The following is a 21,530-nucleotide window of genomic DNA, read 5'->3' on the forward strand; positions in this document are numbered from 1 at the left end:
AGGGCAGCGCCGAGGCGGCGGTGGTGGTGGCAGAGGCGGTGGAGACGCGGCTCGGCTGCCGCAGGGGAGCGGCGGCGGCGGCGGCGGCGGGCGCTAGGGGCGGGGCGCACTCCGCAACTTATGCCGCTGCCTCCCTGGCGCTCCCCGCCGAGTCGCGCAGCGGCTGCGGGTTGCAGGCTGCGGAGCCGCCAGTCGAACCCGGTCAGCTAGCACGGGAACCCGCACGTCCCGGGCGTCCGTCGGGTGCTCAAGGCGCCTCCTGCAGGGAGTCCCCGCGCGGCCGCTCTCCCGCGCGTGGTCCGCAGCGGCTGGGGGCCCGGGACGTGCGGGGCCGCGAGGCCGAGCCGGGCGCCCCCCAGCGGTCGGCGCGGGCCTCATGGCTGGGCCGGGAGAAGCGGAACCGGCGAGGTGAAGCCCCTGGGCCGGCAGCCGGAGCGTGTGGCGGGGGCGCCGGCTCCATGGGCAGCAGCGCGCAGCGGCACGATGATGGACGTTAACAGCAGCGGCCGCCCGGACCTCTACGGACACCTGCGCTCCGTCCTCCTGCCAGAGGTAGGGCTGCCGGACCTGAGCCCCGACGGCACCGGCCCGGTCGCGGGCTCCTGGGCGCCGCATCTGCCGCGCGGGGTCCCTGAGGTGACCGCCAGCCCTGTGCCCACCTGGGACGCGTCCCCGGACAATGCGTCCGGCTGCGGAGAGCAGATCAACTACGGCAGAGTCGAGAAAGTTGTGATCGGCTCCATCCTGACGCTCATTACGCTGTTGACGATTGCCGGCAACTGCCTGGTGGTAATTTCGGTGTGCTTCGTCAAGAAGCTTCGCCAGCCTTCCAACTACCTGATCGTGTCCCTGGCTCTAGCCGACCTCTCGGTGGCTGTAGCGGTCATGCCCTTTGTCAGCGTCACAGACTTAATCGGGGGCAAGTGGATCTTTGGCCACTTCTTCTGCAACGTCTTCATCGCCATGGACGTCATGTGCTGCACAGCCTCAATCATGACCCTGTGCGTGATCAGCATCGACAGGTAAGGCCCCGGCCGCCCTGTCCTGAGGTCCGGCAGGGAGATGTACTTGCTGGTCGCGTAGCCCCGCGCGCTTTCCTTTTCTGGGAGGGGGAGCCAGACTTCAAGGAGGGATGGAAGGCTGCGCTTTAAAACATCACCCCTCGTTACACATCATCCCTACACCAACCAACTTCAGTTACAGCAGAGCCTATATTCACCTTTAAAAGAAGAGCCCGAAATGCTCTGGTTTACTATAGTGAGGACTTTAAGACCAAAGTTAAGAGTACTTTAAGCATTAGCAGTTCCACCGGGGGGTCCCTTTTCTTGGTTTTCTGGAGGAAGGAATTTAGTCCTTTCTGAGCTTGACAAGCCCTTGCTGTGAGCCCCCAAGAGTCGATTCTTACTTTAAGAAATCAGTGATGGAAAAAAGAAAGTCATTTTGCTCCCTGATTGTAGGAGGTACTTGCCCAGGCCAATGAAAAGACCTAGGATGGTCCCAGAATTGGGGGTCTACATGTCTTAACGGTGCACCATTATGACTGCTGATTCTGAATCTCATTCTTCTGAAAGTCAGGTTTTAGTGTTTGACAACGCTGTTGGCATCCTGACTGGAGCTCTGCTCCCTGTCTGAATGGTTGGTTCTAGCCTTCCATCATATCCCTTGGGAATCTTCTCTTGAGCACTCCTCCACTGGAGTAATTGAAACAGGTGACCATCTGTCAGGGATGCTGGGGGGAAAATTCCTGCCGTGAGTACCCAAATGGACCAGGGGATCCCCAGGGTTCCTTTGGACTCTAGGGTTACAGGCTTCTGCAGTGGAGCTAGTCTTTGGCCCTAGAAATATTGTGCAATTGACAACTTGAAGTATGGTCCCAGTGCTTTTTGGCCACAGAGCAACTCTGCTTCTCTTGAAACTGAAATGTTAAACCTTAATATTCATACTCAGAATTCTGCTGGTCTTTTAAAACCAGCACAGGACTGGTGTTGTGTTGTGTTTAATGATACAGAGAAATGGTTGCTTATTTTCTTTGGGGACTTACAGAACCTTTAAGTGTGTAGACCTTTTTGGCATAGGAGAAATTGATGCCTCCACACTTAAAATGACAGTGCCTCAAAAGATGGGCTAGCATGACACTGAAAATTTCCTCCTTTTCCTCCCTGTAAACACTGCTATTTGTGGTTTGTTGATATTTAACATTTTACTGCTTTACCAGGGTTTATAATAACTGAATAAAGGGAATGATATGAAAGGGGATATTTTCAGGGAAAAAATACATTGTAGCTGTGTTTAAAGAGCCGATTATTTTTTTAAAAAGTGGATCCTGCCCTTTTATGTATCATGTTAGGAGCTCCTGAGAGAAAACAAGGAATTATTCTTAATAGTAGAACATGAAATGCATATATGAGAATATTAGTTACAAACTTGACAGCTGAAGTTCTGAATTACTGTAGTTAAGAATGTCAAAAACATATGCATTTACAGTCTGGTTGTGGCAACAGGAACTAGGAAGACACGCTCAATATACATAGTAAGTATAAACATGAACTATAAATACAAGATTTCTACTGCTTAGCCAACCGAAACAGTGCTCCTTGCATGAATGGAGTCATTTTCAATGGAATTTAGTGTAGTTAAACAATTAACAATTTATGCTGCAAGTAATGCATTTATAATATTTTTTTCATTTCATAATTGATAAATGGTAAATAACATAGTGTGCTAACTTGTCTCCTAAGACATCCAGTGCTTTTGTTCTTCTGGGTACATTTAGGTTTGGCTGGGGCCACCCTGAGATTCCTGTGTATGAGCTAAAGGTTCTCTTCACTCAGTGTGCATGTGTGACTTACCAGCAGCAGGAACATCTTGAATACAGGGAAGAGCTTAATCCTTCTTGTCAAGAGCTGATGGTATATCCTTATGATGTCACAAAGTATGGTAATACAAAGATGTAGATTCTGTCTCATTTCCTATAAGAATTGTGCCATTGATGGTTTCTGCTTAAAAATTATTTTAGAAGATAAACATGTCATTTCTTTACATACTGTGAAGAATTGATAACGGTGGGAGATACATATTGCTTTGATTCCAAGAACACACAGAACTAAAAATGAGAAAAAGGAAAATGCATTTGACATCTAAGGTGAATTATTTTTGAAAAGACTGTTTCTTCCTTTCCATTGTAGAATATGATTGATGATATTAAAATGTATTGAGAAAATATGAAAAAAATTATCTTCATTCATTTATTCACTGCCTCTTGATTACCTAATATAGGTTATGCTGTGCTTTGTACAGCATAATCAAAGATGAATAATAATCTTCCTGCTTCTGAGCTCATACTGTATTGTGAGAGTTTGGATTTCTGTTGGGCATTTAACTTTTGGTTAATGGAACCTTTGACTTTTCATAACTGGGATGCATTTCCAGTCTTTTCCAATACAATTTTATGCCATTTTCTTCACAGGTTTCAACACTGCCATATCTACCCTTTTCAGATAATGACACATGATCATTGAAAAAGTAGCAACATTGGATCATTGGATGGGAACTCCCTTATCTTTCCACCACTAAACAAATTTTCCTGCATTTGTACCCTTTTTATTTCCTTTTCGTTAAAAATCAAGAAGAAATTGTGTCCCACCAAAGACCAAGCTACCTGCATGTCCCATCCCATCCCCTCTCACGTTCTCAAGAACTGTGTTCCTTCCTTGACTCCTCATGTCTTCTTTGTCTTCATTGTTTCCTCTCAACTAGGCAATAGTTGATCTTCTATTTTTAAGAACTCCTTTGGCCTCATTTCTCCCTCCAGTTACTGGTTCATTTCACAGTTAAGCTGTGCCCACCTTGCTTTATTTCCTTACTCCCAGATAGATGAGTTTGACACTCAACAGTTCTACAGTTCAGCAGTTCCCTTTTTAGGATGCTCTGTTAAAAACAGAAACTAAATTACTCTTATGTATAGTATAAAAACATACAAAACCAGTTCTATATATTGTTTAAGTGAACCTATATAAGGGTAAAAGTACAAAATAGTGGAGAGGGATGGTGAACACCAAATTTGGGAGAGAGGTTTATCTCTGGTGGAGTGGGTGGAGGCGCAGTCAGGGAGTAGCACACATATTGGTAATGTTCCATTTCTTAGTCTTGGTGGTTTACACAGTCTTGTTATTCTTTGTATAACTTTTTGTATGTTTGAAATATATTTTAAAACTTTCTTGAAATACATCGATGCAATCTGCAACTAGATCAAGAAATTGAATATTACTAATCTCTCAAAGTCCTCTCCTGCCCCTACCCAGTTTCTAATACTCCCAGAGAGAACTGTTGTCTTGACTTTTGGCATCATAAATTGGGTCTGCTTGGTCAGAACCTTACATACATGGAATAGTATATTATAAACTTGTAAATCTGGTTTCTTTTGCTGAATATAATGTTTGTGTGATTCATCAATAGTTTTTACTGTCAGTATTTTATTCATTTTTTTTCTGAGTATTATTACATTTAATTTATCTATCAGTTCACTTGTAGATGGGCATGTTTCCAGTGTTTTGGTATGCTACTAACATTGACTCTATAAACATTTATTTGTGGACAAGTAATTTTGTGGACATGTTTTAATTTCTTTTGGGTATATGTATATATAATAACTGGATAATAAGGTACTTTATTGCATTTTAATTCTATTTAACCCTCTTATACTATTTGTGTTATCCTTGTCATGCATTTTAACTTACATATTTTAAAAACCAATTATGTGTTATTTTTATTGTTGTTTTAAACAATCAGTGTTTATTCTTTTTAAAAAGATTTTATTTATTTATTGTTAGGGAGAGGGGAAGGGAGGGAGAAAGAAAGGGAAAGAAACATTGATGTGTGAGAGATACATTGATCGTTACCTCTTGCACGCCCCAAACTGGGGAACTGGTTCCCAACCTAGGCATGTGCCCTGACTGGGAATCAAACCAGTGGCCTTTCAGTTGGTAGGCTGGTACTCAATCCACTGAACATCACCAAACAGGGCATTATTCATTCTTACTTACCCACATGTTTACCTTCCCCATTACTCTTGATTTTTTCCCTATATTACCATGCTTTCATCAGGGATTATTTTTTCTTTTGTCCAGTTAGACTTTCATTAGCATCTTTAAAAAGTGAGTGCTGGTGCCAAATCTTCTCAGTGTTTACTTGTCTGAAAATGTCTTAATTTTACCATCATTTTTGAATGATACTTTCTCTGAGCATGGAAATCTATATTTGAGGATTTTTCAGCACTTTAAAACATTATTCCACTGTCTTGAGGCTTCCATCATTTCCGTTGAAAAGTCAGCAATTAATCAACATTATTACTCCTTTGAAGACAATGTGTCTTTTTAGCTCGGGATGCTTTAAGGATTTTCTCTTTACCTTTAGTTTTTATCAGCTATTCTATAATGTCCCTAAGTTTGGCATTATTGTTTTGTTGTGGTTGTGGTTGTGGTATTGTTTTGCCATCAGCTCTGCAGGGTTTCTTAGTAGTCTTTGTATTTGTGCATTGATATTTGCTATTGTCTCTTTAATTACTTTTAGTATCCCATTCTTTCTTCTCCTGTCTTCAAATTTACATAATTTAAATCTTTTTACTTGATTACATGTCTCTTACACTTTATTTTCCATTTTACATTTTTCTCTGTGCTTCAGTTTTGAACATTTTTTGACCTGCCTTCCAACTTATTAATCATCTCTTTTGCTATATCTAATGTGTTTTTCAGTCTTACCTATTGAGTTCTTAATTTCACAGTCCTAGAAATGTCATTTGATCCTTTTTTGGCGTTTTTGATCCTTTTTATTGATTTTAATTATTTGATGAAATTCTCTGCCTTTTTATCTAATTTCTCCATCTTGTTATATTTTTGGGTATATTAATCATAGTTAAAACTCATTTTCTACTAACTTCCTTGTCTGAATCACTTGTTGTTTCTTTGTGGATGATCTGTTTTCTCCCCCTCTGGGTTTTGGGTCTGTATCTTGGCATACGTAGTAAATTTTGATTGTGTACTCAACATTGGTATGAAAAATTGTAGATGTTGTAGATAATGTTATTTTCTTCCACAGAAAATAGCTGCTAGGCAGGCATAGTGGGGGACTGATTTTGTAATCTGATTAGGGACTGAGCTGACTATCGGCTAGCTTTTAGTTTTGATAAAGCTCTGTCTGCCTCTGGCTGATACCTTTTTCTAGGGTGTAGCCTTCTTGGGATTTTAGCTAAGAGCATGGGTATTCTTGATGACTTCTCCCCCTGGTTAGTTAAAACTCTTAATTCTTCTCTCCTCAGTACTGTGAGACTGTCAAAATTCCCACTGATAGCTTTTTGCGAGCTTTTTCCTTGGTTTCTTTGCCTCTTGTCCTGTACAGCTTCAGAATTCAGCAAATGTGTTTAGGGACCAGCCAAGTGCTGGGCTTAGTTTTCTGCTTCTTATTGGGATTTTGGCCATTCATGCCTAGTTTTTGTCTATCTTTAAAGACTACCAAAATTTCTTCTGGAAGTTTTGCCCCTTAATAGCAATTCTACAGAGACTCTTTTTTTTTTTTTAAATGTATTTTATTGATTATATTGTTACAATAGTTCCAATTTTCTCCCCTTTACTCCCCTCCACCCAGCATCTCCCTCCCCCAGCAATCCCCTCCCCCCCAAGTCCATACCCATGGTTCATACATACAAGTTTTCCCGCTTCACCCTTTTGCCTGGATCTTCATTCGCTTAACCCCTCACCTAGTTTTGGAAAATGTCCCAAGGGAAAGAGTGGCTACAGAATTTTGGCTTGCCTCTCTGTGGTTCTCTCTTTTCAAGGATTTTTTCCTCTCAAGTCCTGGTTATCTCAAGAACTCTATTATGCCTTTAAGCAGGTGTGTGTGTGTGTGTGTGTTTATTTGTGCTTTATCTAGCTTTTCTAATTGTTTTCATTAGAAGCATTGGTCTGAAGCATTAAGGAACCCCATCAAAGCTAGAAGTAAATGTGTGTCTGAAATATTTTAAATATGTACAAATATAGAAATATAATCATGTAAATTTCCTGCTCAAAACCATTTATTGGCTTTTTCTTTCCCTTGGAATCAAATTCAAACTGTTTAGCACATCTACAAGTTCCCTCATTTGTTCCTGCCTTACTCCACAGCAACGTTTTGCACCATATTCCATCTTGCTTTCCACAGTACAGTCATACTGACTTCCATTAGTGTTTCTGTCATGCCAGATTCTTTCCTACATCAGGCCCATTCCATGCACAGCCACCAACTAATATATTTGCAAAACTATAACTTTTTATTTGGAGTTCTGTTTTCGAATGTATGTTTTTTTGATCCCAAGTTGGAAAGCTTGAAAGTGTTTAACTTTCTAGAATGGCAACAATTAAAATGTCTGAAAAATAGCAAGTGTGGCAAGGGTGGACAGCCAAGGGAACTTTCATACATTGGTAGTGGAATTGTGACTCAGTAAACCACTGTGAAAATAGTTTGCATTATCATGTCATATTGAAGATACATATACCTTATGATTCTGTTATTTTATGATATGAGTTTATATCAGATAGTCCAGTTACCAAAAGTCTGTACAAGAATATTTATAATATCCAGAAAAATCCCCAAGCTTAAAAAAAAAAGCTTGTCAGTAGTAGAATGGATGAATATACTGTGGTACATTCACACAACAGTGGTTATTACACTTAAGCTTGCATTAGAACTATCCAGAGAACTTACTAAAACACAGATTACTGGGCCCACCCCAAGCATTTCTGATTTAGTAAGTTTGGGGTGAAGATTAATAGTTTGCATTTCAAACAAATTTTTGGACAATTCTGATGCTCCTCGTTTGGAACCTTGCTTAGAGAACTGATACTCTAAAGCAATGAAAATGAAAAAATTATAGCTAAAATGAACCTTCCAAAGTAATGAAACAATTTTTTATTGTAAAAAATTTGAAATACTTAAAAGTCAAGAGTATAGTATAAAGAGCCTACTGTATCCACAACCTACTTTTAACAGTGATTAATTTATGGGCAGTCCATTTAATATATATGTTTTGCTACTCCATCTTTGCAATATTTTAAGTCAAGTATCAGGTCATAAATAGAATGCTGAGCAGAAGCAAAAAGTGCAAAGAATACATAATGTACTTCTATTCATGCAAAAATTTGGACCAAACAACATGGTTTAGAGACATACATAACTGAAATATAAAGAAAAGAAAGGAAGTATATATCATGAGAAAGCAGATAGTGATTTCTTCTAGGTGGGAAGAGGAGGGTTGTGATCAGAGAGGAGTACTTCTGACTTGGTGTAATGTTTGACTGTAATGGTAGTTGCATGAGGGTTAACTTTCTAAATTACTGTTGAAGTATCCAAGCATATTTTAGGCACTTTTCTGCATGTGTACTGTATTTTGTTTTTTAATAAAAGGGACAAGAGTATTTATTTGATGACACTGTGTGAAGGTGTTTTTGGATGTACATCAGATGTATGATTAATCTGAACAGATACAGTTACTGTTTTAATGCTATCAGCAGTCATTAGTTTTTAGCTTCATGTATGAGGATACAGGTCATCTTTGGGTTCGTCATGGTTACAGGAACTCAGCTGGCTTATTTGCAAGAGTCGTAATCTTTAGTTCTGACTGGTGTCTGGCCGAAGCCTTGCTTCCTCGCCAGGTACTATGACTCATTTGCTTCGATGATCTGAATTCTGCTCTTGGCTTTATTTCTGCTGTGATCAGCAGTGCAGGGGCATTCTAGCTTCTCTGGGTCGCCTTTCGCTTTGAAGGAAGTCATCCATGCTCATCTCTAAAATTAATTTTCAGCTTGTAGATACACTTTAAGAGTTGAAAGAATCCTCTTCTAATTTTACGATGGGAAGATGAGAGGGAGGAGAAGAAACAGGTCTTCTCTGTCCTTTGGTGAGGAAACATTTCCCACAAACTGCTTTTGTTTTTTATGATCATTGACAAGAAGTAACACCTCAGGGTAGATGCGCTAGCAGCTAATAGACATTTAGTGCTTTATTGTTCACAAACCAGTTTCCACGTACAGAAATCTCCTTTGATTGTCCCTACGATCTTGTGAGTTGGACATTATTATCCTCACTTGATATAGGAGGAACTCGAGCAGGAAGTGACTTATCTGTGGACACAGTTTGTATGGGTGGAACCTGTGTTTAAGACCTAGTCAAATGCCACGTATTTATGTGTATATTTGAGGAGAGTAGTAAAAGTTCAGTCATGGGCCATGATGAAGGAGATAACCCTGACTTAGGTCTTAAAAGAAATGTTGAATTAGACAGGTGATGAAAAGACAAGAGAGTTTCGGGTAAGGGGGATGGCAGATGCTGAGGGCGTGAAGGCAGTGAGTGAACTTACATACAGGGAGCAGGAAGGTTTTCTAAGTGAGGTAATGGCACAGGCAATGCCCAAGCCCCTGAGACTTCACCTGTGATGGCAGATGCTGCTGGTTGCCTAACCCACCCCCAACCCTCCCTTTCCTCCTTAGTTATGGGAATTCCTGTCTGTACCTGGGAATAGGGCTGCCCAGAATAAACACTATGTTTTCTAGTCTCCCCTGCAGCTAGGTGTGACCATGTTCATACACTTGACCCAAAAGATCTTAGTAGAAGTATTGTGTTTTGGCTTCTTGGAAATTTCCTTCTCAAGACAATTGGCTTGTGCCCTCTTCCTCTTCTTTTGTCTGTCCCTCTATCTTGTTGACTGGAATGTGAGTGGCTAGAGCTCCAGGAGTCATCTTTGGCAAGATGGATAACCAGAGCCACACCTGGGAAGGAGGCCCAAGGCGCTGGAAGGGTAGCCTCGTTCCTGGGGATTATGGATGCCATAAGGATTGCTGGAACCCTGACTTCTTACTAACTGATGAACATATACCATTATGTTATCTGCCACGTGCAGCTGAACTCACCCCCAGCTGCTGAACCTCAGGGCCAGTTTCTTACCCAACTTGCTAATAATCTTTCCCACTGATGTCCACATGCACTTCCTAAAATGTCACCATGAGGGAGTCACCATGTCATTCTCCTTTGGAAATCCTTCAGGAATAACAGCTATTATTTATGAGGGCTTTTTGTACTATTTAAATTCCTAGGGACTTTACACATGGTATCTCCTTTAATCTTTGTAGCACTTATAAGGCTTTCTACTGCGTGTCTGTCACTGAGTGTCTTGCTGGCCAAAGGTGAACAAGACAGAGTATGAATATTTTTAAGCCCTCTCTACAGATGAGGAAATTGAGGAAATGCATACATTGTATGTCACAGGGGCAGCATCTGAATCAAAGGCTCATGTGTGTCCTCCTATATCATCGTAACCATTGCCTGCTACGTGAGGAGAAAAGTCAGGATATAGCATTCAAGGCCCTTTATAATTTGACACCAGCTTCCCTAGAGCCCTAATCTGACTAACTCCATTGTAGATACTCTGCTTTTTAACAATATGTCAAAACAGAGCTATTACCCTTTACCTTCCAAACTTGTTCCTTTCCCAAGGTTCCCATCCCAATAAATGACATCAGTCTGCACACAGTTGCTTTGCTAACCATTTGGATATCATCTTTGAAACTTTCCACTCTCACTAACCTGCCACCAAGTCCTTATTGTCTGTCCTTTTTCTTTTTCCCCTTTTTTCCAGCGCCAGCAGCTCAACCTAAGCCCCTATCATCTTTCCTTTGGATTATTCAGAGTAGCTTCCCAGGGATCTCCCTGTATCTGCCCTAACCCCATGTTAATGCAAAGTATGTAATCCTAACTGCATATTAGAATTACCTGGACAACTAAAAAAAAAAAAAAATACCAGTGCTTGGAGCCCACCTCTAGAGACCTTGATTTAATTCCTCTGGGTGGGCCTGAGCTTTAGTATGTTTGAAAATCTCCCCCAGGTGATTCTAATGTGTAGCCAGAGGAAGAACCCCTGAGTTAGAGGATCTTATAAAACTGCAAATATGATCTTATCCATGGTCTCCACATTTACCTGCACATTAGAATCACCTAGGAATCTTCAGAGGTATGGCCTATACCCAGGCCATATGCAGGCCCAACTCATGCAGCAGGGGTAGAACTCATGCATCTGCATTTTGGAAGCTCCCTCGGTTAGCCCAATGTGCAGACGGCTGGATTATGGTTCTCCTGCTTCAGACTCTTTTAATAGGTTAATAAATTCCTCTGTTCTTTGGATGAGATCCTTCATTTTTGATTGAACTAAAAGATTATATCTGATTTTGCTTATTTCACTAGATTGGGGGTTGGCAAACATTTTTCTGTAATTGACTAGATTGTAAATATTTTAGGCTGGTGTGATCTTTTATCTGTTGCAACTACTCCACTCAGCCATTATAGCCTAAAAGCAGCCTAGACAATATGTGAATGTATGGTCATGGCTATGTTCTAATAAAAGTTTATTTGTGAATACTGAAATTTGAATTGCATATAATTTTCACATCATTAATTATTCTTATTCTTTTTGATTCCTAGAACTATTTATTTATTTATTTATTTATTTTAATCCTCACCAGAAGACATGCTTAGAGAGGGGGAAGGCAGGGAGAGAGAGAGGGAGAGAAACATTGATGTGAGAGAGAGAGAGAAAGAGTGAGACATCAGTTGATTGTCTCTCATATGTGCCTTGACAGGGGGCTAAACCCACAAACTAGGCCTCTGCCCTGACTGGGAATGGAACCCTCAACCTTTCGATTTATGGGACGATACTCCAACCAACTGAGTTACACCAGCCAGGGCAATATTTTGAACTATTTTAAAATATAATATCCATTTTTAGCTGGGGGCTATACAAAAACAGGCAATGGCCAGATCTGACTGTTGGAGTTTGCTGACTTCTGCCCAAGATTTGATTCGATTCAATTATCTGTCTGTCTGCCTACCTACCTATCTACCAATCATCTATTTATTTCCCCCTGTAACTTCACTCCCCCTATAGTCTAGAAACTTTGATCTTCTTTCAGTCCCTTGACATTTTGATGTTCAGGGCCTTCACAAGTACTTTTATTGCCTGAGCTTCCCCCTCCACCCCCGGCCTCCTGCCTCCCGCACACTTTCTTACCTCTTTGGCTGGTTAATTTTTATCACTCTTCAAACAGGTCCTTGATTATATGTTACTGTCTCATGGAAGTAGTCATAGATGCCCCAGACTATCTTCAAGTTTTATAACTCCTTGCATTTTTTTTTTTTTTGTGTGTCCCAGTATGCACTTCCAGTGTTGATTCAGGGCATCCCCACTCCAATCCATCTGTTAGCTTTTGGGTTAAGGTTAAGGTGAGGTCATTACAGAATATTTGAATCCACTCCTTTACAGGTTTAAGGTAGGATCTGAGCATTGGGCCCTAACAGAGAGGCCAGGGGTATGTGTGTGTGTGTGTGTGTGTGTGTGTGTGTGTCAGAGAGAGAGAGAGAGGGAGAGAGAAAGAAGAAGAGGAGGAGGAGGAGGAGGAGAGGGAGAGAGAAATTGCATATATGAGCAAGCTAGAGGAGATGCTGGAGGTGAGATTTATTTAATAAGCAAATTGTTACTTTTCTATTAGGTATATAAGTGCTGTGGGAATACATGGGTGAATAATGACACAGCTCCGTCTTTAAGAGATAATCTATTGAGCATAATTATTTTATTCCTATATCAGAAAATTTGGATCTTTAAAAAGTTAAAAGTTATACAAATTGCTTTTCAGTCTATCCCTGTGTGATATGACCTTTCTTGAAGGACTTTATGAGTCATTTAGCTTCTGGCTGCAAACAGTTGGATTGTTTGAGCACTTCCATCAATATAAACCCAGGCACTCTGTGGTCTGTTTTTCAACAACCTTGCTCGAAGAATTTTTGTTGAGGACTCCTGCAAAATGAAGGCTCCTAGGCAGACCTAAGTGCTCACTCTTCTGATGTTTTGAAATATAGGATGCCAGCCTCTGGGGGCTGAGCAGCTGTGTGCCTTTGGGGGAACATCTCTGGTGCTTCTATTTGGAGAGCTTTATTTTTGCCCATTTAGATGGTTTGCAGTCTGGCTTTCATTATGGCCTCTGTTCTGATTCAAATTCCTAAGCATCCTATATTTCTGGGCATTCTGATAATTTTCACTCATTCGAAGAGATGCAGCTACACAGTTTTCTTCCTTCAAAACGGTTCTTTCATCTGGAACATCAGGTGGAACCACTCACCTAAAGGGGGCTATCAGTATTTGTCATTAAAAATGGTGAGACTTAAATGAAATACTGTAATCCATCTATAATTGATCTGGTTCAGCTGCCTGAATATTTCAGAATTTTATTTTAGGGGAATGTATATTCTGTATGTTTGGTTTGAAAAGCTCTCTGATAATCTCAATAAATATCTTCCATTTTGATAAATAGATTGCCTTGCAATTTCATACTTCATAGTTTTCTGGGTACTTTAGGAACCTACCACTCTGGCTTCCTTTTTTGGGTCACAAAGTTGATAGTCTTTTATTAGCAACCTCTTAGTGTATCAAAATTGCCTTTCCTTATTATGGGAGTCAGGGGATTCATCTATTCATTTTTCAACTTTTTTTGATTTTGTAGTCTTCATTGGTTACTCCTTATATCCTAAACAAGGTAAATGACATTCTTTTCTCTCTTGAATTTTACATTCTAGTAAGAAGAAATAGGCAAGAAACAGAGAAATTAAGGCACACACATATACAGACACAAACACACACCAACTCGTTAGTAAGGAGTGCCACAAGGAGAATTAAAATGGAGCAATGTGTTGGGAGTGGGAGCTCATGGAAGGCTGTTCTGAGGAGGTGACATGTACATCAAGACACAAATGAAATGATGGAGCTGGCTATGTGAATATTAGGAGGAAGAACCTTCCAGGAAAAAGGCAGCAGCTGACGTAAAGACCTTGGGCCTATGTGATTGGAGCAGAGATATCAAAGGAAAGCCTAGAAGGAGATGGGAGCAGAGCACTGGTCACAAGTCATATTGGGATTCAGGCCAGGTAAAGAGTTTGGATTTTATTCCAAGTGCAGTGGAACCACTGGAGAGTTTGAAGCTGAGAGTAGAGTGATCTGATTTATGTTTTTAATAGTTCATTGAGGTTACTTTGTGAAATGAAATGGAGATGGGTGAGAGTGAAAGCTGGGAGACCAGCTGGAAAGCTTTTGCAATGGTCAAAGTAAGAGGTAATTAGGAGTAATGAAGAGAGAGAAAAGTGGAGGGATTCCAGATAGGTCTTGGAGGTGCCTTGGCAGGGCTAACTGATGGATTGCATATGTCAAGTAGGGGACAGAGAAGAATAAAGAATGACTTTTGTGCTTTTGGCTTAAGCAGCTTAGTAGATAGTGATGCTGTTTACTGAATGGAGAAGCAGCAGAACTGGTGGTAAAATCAGAACTTCTATTTTGAATGGTGAGTTTGATATCAGTAAGTTTGACAGGAGTCTAGAGTTACAGGCAGGAGTCAAGATTAGAGATACAAATTTGGATGTCACTGTAGATGATATTTAAAGCTGTGGGGTGGAAGGTAAGAGGTAGAAAAATGGGTCTGGACACCAAGCCTTAGGGAGATAAAATATTTAGAGGTCAAGAGAAGAGGAGATAACAAAGTTTAAAAAGGGTTGGTCGGTCAGATACCAGGAAAACCTGGAGAGTGTGCTGTCCTGGAAACTATGGGAAATGTGTTCTGACAAAGATAAAATCAACTGAAGCTACAGATTAAATGGATTTGTTTACAGAGTTATCACCTTAGACAAGATGAAATTAATAGCTTTCAATGGAAAAGTTGTTCATTTTGAAAATAAGACTCCTACACGTTAAAAATAAAATCAAATCTAAATAAAATAAAAATCAATCATCACATAATGCCATTTGAAAAATATAATTTAGAAAAAGCAAACTTGGATTCTTCTCAAAAGGCTTTATTTCAGCTGTGTCTTTTTATGACTACATAATCCTATTTTTAAAAAAACTTGAGGGACTTGGCTGTTATCTACAGATATACTTCCTGCAGGGTCACCTTGCACTGATGGTGTCCCTTCACTGGAAGTCACTGCTTCTCTCAAGGTGGCCCTTGCTACCTACATGACTCCTTCCTTTTGGGTCCTGTAACTTCCTTCTACCTTCCTCTCACCCTCTATTCATGTAATCATTCCCCTTCCCTTTCTCATAAATAGCCCGTGCCTTCACTCCTGATTGGAGCACTATTTGAGTTTCTGCTTGAATCAGTGCTTTGTGAAGAACTATTCTTTTGGATCTCAAATAAATGCTTGTTGCCTCTCACTTTGGCCTATTTTTAGGTTCACAAGTGTGAGACATCATTTCACTCTCTTGGAGCGTCAGTTTCCACACTGTAAGGTTGAGTTGATAATACCTTTCTCATAGGCTATTTTAGTGGTTAAATAAATAAAAAGATATGCAAAAGTGCTTTCTTGTAAGTTGTGGAGATTATTTCTTTTATGATAGTGTTAGGATGTTGCAACTGTCCTTTGAATGAACAGACTTGTCCTGTGGGGCCCATGCTGATGTTTGATCATGTGCTGTACTAGTTTAGATGCTTGGGATCTTCTCTCAGTATCTGTAAAACTTGTAGTTCTTATGATTCTAAAGCTGTAATTCAAGAAAATTCTCAGGAGCCCCATTTCCTGTATGGGATAGCCCCATTTTGTCTGAGAGCGCTGGCAGCCTCTAGGACCCTGCTCCCAGAGGAAGTGGCAGTCTGAAGTTTTCTTCTCATCAAAACTTTCCACAAACACCTCTTTCAAGGTGTTAGGGCCCTTCCTTTCCTCCCTGCTTTGTTCAGCCCACACCCCCACACAGTGTAAACAAAATTGAAAAACTATCACTCTTTTAAGCTGCTCTGGAACAACTCAAAAATCTTTATTATCTTATTATGTGGAACAATTTATTTCCCCTCAGCGTCTGTTTCTCTGATCAGGTTAGCCCAGCGCCTTCCCTTTCAGATCAGTGTCATTCTGAGCAAAAGAATGACTTTCTCCGTCTTGACATGGATTCTGCACTTTCCCAGAATGCAGAAGCGGCTGGAATATTTCTTGCTTTTTAAAAAATAGCAGATTTTCCTTCCTGATAAGTGTAGATGTGGTTAAGATTAATAAAATGCAAATTTACTCAAGCGCATTTAAGCTATCATAGTAGCCTTTTGTCATTCTGTATTTTTCAATCATCTAGTACTAAAAGTACAATTACTGCTAAGTGTGGGTTTGAAAAATGTTTTCACATTTAAATGGGGTCCTCATTTTTGACAGATGGGAATTCCTGGGCTTTTAGCTTGGGAGATGCTATCTGAACTCCACCCCTCCCCCAAAACTAGTGGAAAGCTACCATGTGCCATTCTGAATGTGGTTCTTGGCCTGGGATCTGGGATGGTATTTGGGGGTTTTGTTTCAGGTATATGCATTGAGGAATAAGGCTGAACTAAAACTATTGTCAAGGGCAAAAGTTGAGTGTAGATAGATCCTAGAAGTAGAAACTAGATATGTTAAGCCTTCATGGGGTAATTTGGGATTGTAATTACAAATTTTCCACAAATCACTGGATTTGTGAGAAGAGGTTAAGGGAGAATGGGGTATGCTGTTCAAACACAAAGTCCATAACCTAGATTTCTATAGACTTTGGCCGCCATCCCTAGGCCTCTCTGCTTACCATAGCGGATAAAGAAGCAGTATTAGTGATAAGGCAGTAGGAGAGATTTTCTGAGAAGGGGTGCAAACGAACACAATGGTTCATTTCCTCATGGTTCCACAATACATGGTTGTGAAAACCTATTTCCACAATGGTTGTTATTTCATCTTTTTGCTGTTTAATAGCTTCAGTGAAGTATAATTTATTTGGCATAAAATTCACTCACAGTAAGAATACAGATCAGTGATTTTGAGTGAATTTATAGAGCTGTATATCTATCACCACAATTCAGTTCTGCAACATTTCCAATATTCCCCATGACCTTTAGTCCGTAGCCATTCCCATGCTTAATTCCCAAGCAGCCACTCATCTGCTTTTTGTCTCTGTAGATTTGCTTTGTTTGTGTATTGAATATAAATAGAATAATACAGTATGTAGTCTTTGTATCTTGCTTCTTTCACTTGACATATTTTTGAGGTTCATCCATATTGTATGCATCAGTACATTGCTTTTTTATTTTTTTTTACTGCATAGTATTCTATCGTATGAACATACCACTTTTTTGTTTTTTTTTAACAAATTGAAGGACATTTGGAATGTTTGCACTTTTTTTGGTTGTTACAAATAGTTATGAACATTTTTATAGGTACACAAATCTTTGTGAGGACATTGTTTTTATTTCTCTTGGGTCGATAACTATGTACATGTTTCAGTTTCTTTGGCACTGCGGTTTTCCAAAGTGGTTGTACATGTATTCCCAAAAGCAGTGTATAGGAGTTCCAGTTTCTTCACATTTACATCAGCACTTGGTTTTGCCAGTCTTTTTATTGTAGTTACTCTGGTTAGCGTGTAATGGAATGTGGCTGTCATGTAAACTTGAGTTTTCCTACGGATTAAGGATCTTGAGCATCTTATTAGCTAATCATGTCCTACTCTTTGGTGAGATGTATATTGAACCTCACCCACCCCCCCATTTATAATTAGTTTTTATTGTTGAATTGTAGGAGTTCTTTATATATTCTAGATACAAGTCCTTTATCAGATATATGATTTGCAGATATGTGATTTATTCTGTTCATTTATTGTTGGTAAATATTCATTAGCATTTACTATGGAGTAGATACTGTTCAACACATTGGGAATAGAGAGCTAACAAAGCAAGCCAAATTCTTGCTCTCATAGAACCATGGATCTAGTGGAGGGAGTCAAACAACATATAGATTTTTTTAAAAAAGGAAGTAATTCATGCTGTGCAGCAGAATAAAACATGATAAGGTGAGGCAGAAAAGTGTTATTTCAGATAGAGTGGTCTGGGGCATTCTCTGTGTTATGAGGACATTTTAACAAAGACCTGAATACAGTTAGGATGCAAGCTGTGTGGCTGTGTATGCAAAAAGTCTCATCCCTAATCTTTAAAAATCATTACTTAAAGTGTTTCCACCCTCTAAAATTTGAATGCTGTGGGGCAAAGCCCTAGGTCATGAACACTGGAGATGATATTAAAAATATTTAATGACTACTGCTGACCACAGTGGATGTGGATGTCTTTGGGCTGGATGATGGAGAGGTGAGGGCCGTGCAGAGAGCTGGGGAAACTGTTTGCCAGCTAGTATGGAAGTATTATAATGTTTTAACAACTGGTAAGGTCATACCGGTGTATATATACCTGGTATGAGATCAGACTTACAACAGATATTGTCAGAAATTTGAGGAAAACAGGAATTGAGTTAGGGGAGAATTCCAGAGGTGTCAGTGTGGAAGCACCAAGAAGAACCACTGTCAAAAAAAAAAAAAAAAAAAAAAAGGGCCACTGTCTTGAGCGTCGGCCTGCAAACCTAAGTGTCTCTGGTTCGATTCCCAGTCAGGGCACATGACTAGGTTGCACATCAGGTCCCCAGTTGGGGGCGCGTGAGAGGAAACCATACATTGATGTTTCTCTCCCTCTCTTTCTCCTTTCTCCTCTCTCTAAAAATAAACTAATAAATAAATAAATAAAATTGTAAAAAAAAATTAGTGCTTTCTAAAAAAGAAGAAAAAGAAATAGGTTTTTAAAAAAAAAAAGAAAAGAAAAAAAGGGCCACTGTCAAACCAGTGATTAGGTAGGGATCGTTATCTGATGCAGACAGGTGAGGAGGCTCACAAAGCCCCTAGGAATTTCGCTAGAGCATTAGCTGGCAACCTGGGCTCCTATGAGAATAACCCGGGGATCTTTTAAAAAGTACCTAATGTTTACTTGGCTGCAGTCCAGGTCAATTAAATCAGAATATCTGCAGGTGGGGCTTAGGCAGCTAGAGTTTTAAAAGCCCCCACGTGAATCTAATGACATCTACTTTTGAGAACCCAATATTGCTTTGGGCAGCATGGTACCCAGGCCTGAAGGAGCTACGTAAAATGAAGATGCTATGTTAGATTTCACAAACATGCCTCTTGTGCTGCTTGAGGAAAAGTGGTGACAAACAGCAATATCAAGTCCTATTTTGAGCACTCTTTAAAGCATGTGATCTTGTTTAATCCCTCATTTATTGTCTCAGGTAGATTTCATTTCCTTTTTACACATGAGAAAACTGAGGCTAAAAAAGATGACAGTTGTGGGGAAGAAAGAAAGTTCTCTTCAACTCTTCTGTGTTTTTTAGGCTGGTCTAATAATTAAGTCTACATGAGACAGTGACAAGGAAATACAACTCAATGACGTATGTATGGGAAACCCACATACATGAGCAAGTCAGAGACCCCACATACATGAGAGGTTCACACAGAAAGTGAAAATGAGGTATGTGTGGCATTTTGAGCTAAAGATTAGGTAAGATGCCTTGGGGCTTCAGAGGGCAGGACGATCATTAGCAGGATGGCAAGAGTAGACGTTTAGTAATTAGAAGATTGCCCTGCCCTATAGCTAGGTCATAAAAAAGTTATTTCCGGTAGTCATTCTTATTATGGTCAAGACCCCAGATTTAAATTCTTTAAGGGAAAGGTAAAAGCTTAAAACAATTGTCATGCCGAAGTGGTACATCTTGGGGAGACATGTCCTGAGCCCTTTCAGTTCTGCCTTCTCAGGAAGTTTCACTTCCGGAAGTTGGATTGATCAGTTGTTCCATATCTCATTAAAGCAGTTGCAGTCCTGAGCATGGGTCAGTTCAATGAAACATTTGTGTCTAATTCCAGAAGGTGGTAGTGTGAGTGGGCTCCCAAAGTTAGTCCTATGATGCAAGCAATCAGGTTTTTAAGAAGAGGCTTCTCTATAGAAACAATCATGGTTAGACCACGTATGAAAATTTTCTTAGACATTAAAGCAGTTAGTCACCAGCTTAGGTTATTTTTTCTTGATAACATGGACTTATTCAACCAGTAAAGCCAGGTAGAATGAAAGTATATTATATTGAATTCTGATAACTCTGAAGACATGTTTATTTAGCCAAACTGAACTTAATCCAGCTTAAATATAAAATATTTTCCAGGTCACATGATCCTGAAAAGCGTTTGGGTTAGTTTCTATTATATTTTTGAGAATTTTCTATAAGCACATGTTTAAGCCAATTAAATAGAGCTCTTTTACAAATTAGCAGTACCATACAAAAGTAGAAAATACCACACAACACACATGAACACACAGACATATGCAAATAGAACTTCTAGTCTTTTAAAATTATTGCATTGACATGGGCTATCAGTTAAGTTTAGGCACTCAAATGGTTAAGGCTTGTCTTTATCAATATTTGGGGAGAAGATACTTAATCTTAAGGAAGCAAAGGTGCTTTTATAGCAATTTGTATTTTTTTTTTAACTTCTTTTATTTTTCAGTCTTAGGAATTGGGAATGGTAAAGACAGATGGGCTTTAAACTGCTTCTAGGACTTTGCAAAGATTGGTAATAAGAACGATTACTCTTAATTACCAAATAATCGGCTTATAATTTAAGTGACATCATAGGTTGATCTACCCATCCAACTACATTATCTCTAACTTGCTTCTTTCCCTTTGGGCACATGGTTTTATTTTAATTTAGGGGAGGAGGCTTTAAAAATTTCTATCAGGCTTTGAATCTTAGGTTCCAGTTGGGCTCAATTGCTGATCATGGTTATTAAATTCTTTCCAATGTCTTTTCAAGGTTCAGCCATGACAAGTACTAAATATTCCTGACAGTATGAAACAATTTCATGGGCTCAAGTGGTGCAAAAGTATTTACTTCCACAGTCATTCCCTCTGATGGCCCAAAGAAAAAATTAGCCTGCAGAAAGCCAAGCGAGGCCCTTAAGACACAGGAAGTAGCTGTCCTTGAGATAAAAAGGATCAATAACCAATTGGCCTGGATTTGGGAAGCAAGAGACAGTGTGAAATTTTATTTCACTCTCTTACTGGGCTCAGGACATAATCCATTTACAGAAACTTTTGAAGATCCTGTCTAGGTTTAAGAAATTCTCCAATTATGGCCCTTAGATTGACCTTAAACCAAGGAGTGAAAGATGTCTGAAGAGGATTGCCTATAAGGGATCTCTTATTTTAAGTAACTTTTATCCCTTTAATTTTTCATTAGCCTTTAACAGTTTTTTTAAAAAATATTTTATTTATCTATTTTTAGAGAGAGGGGAAGGAAGGTAGAAAGAGAGGGAGAGAAACATTGATATGAGAGAGAAACATCCATTGGTTCCCTTACATGTTCCCGTCTGGAGACCAAACCCCAGCCCAGGCATGTGCCCTCACCCTAGTCCAGCCAGTGACCTCTCACTTTGTGGGATGATGCCCAACCAACTGAGCCGTACTGGTGAGGGCTCGTTAGCCTTTTGCACCAAATCTTCCAAAGAAGCTATTTTACAGTTTTTGAAGCCTAATGGAGGGTCTTGCATAATAATTAAAAATAGGTATCTCATTCTGTTAATTTGATTCAGAAGCCATTGCCTTTAAGT

The 21,530-nt window shown here is 39.9% G+C and overlaps 1 protein-coding gene across 2 annotated transcripts in view; it reads left to right on the plus strand.

The window, feature by feature from the left end:
• The first annotated feature begins 384 nt into the window (after positions 1-384).
• The window catches only part of HTR7 (5-hydroxytryptamine receptor 7), a 77,857-nt gene continuing 56,711 nt past the window's right edge, over positions 385-21,530 (plus strand). Inside the window, exon 1 of one of the 2 annotated variants that reach the window (XM_090279251.1) lies at positions 385-1,022. In XM_090279251.1, coding sequence (XP_090135377.1) covers positions 484-1,022 — 539 coding nt within the window. In that variant the 5' untranslated portion in view covers positions 385-483. The remainder of the gene's footprint in view (positions 1,023-21,530) is intronic. The other variant, XM_090279252.1, reaches the window with a different exon arrangement.

Source organism: Furipterus horrens, unplaced genomic scaffold, assembly GCF_987537825.1.
Source record: "Furipterus horrens unplaced genomic scaffold, mFurHor1.1.pri manual_scaffold_5, whole genome shotgun sequence".
In the NCBI taxonomy this organism is placed as follows: Eukaryota; Metazoa; Chordata; class Mammalia; order Chiroptera; family Furipteridae; genus Furipterus; species Furipterus horrens.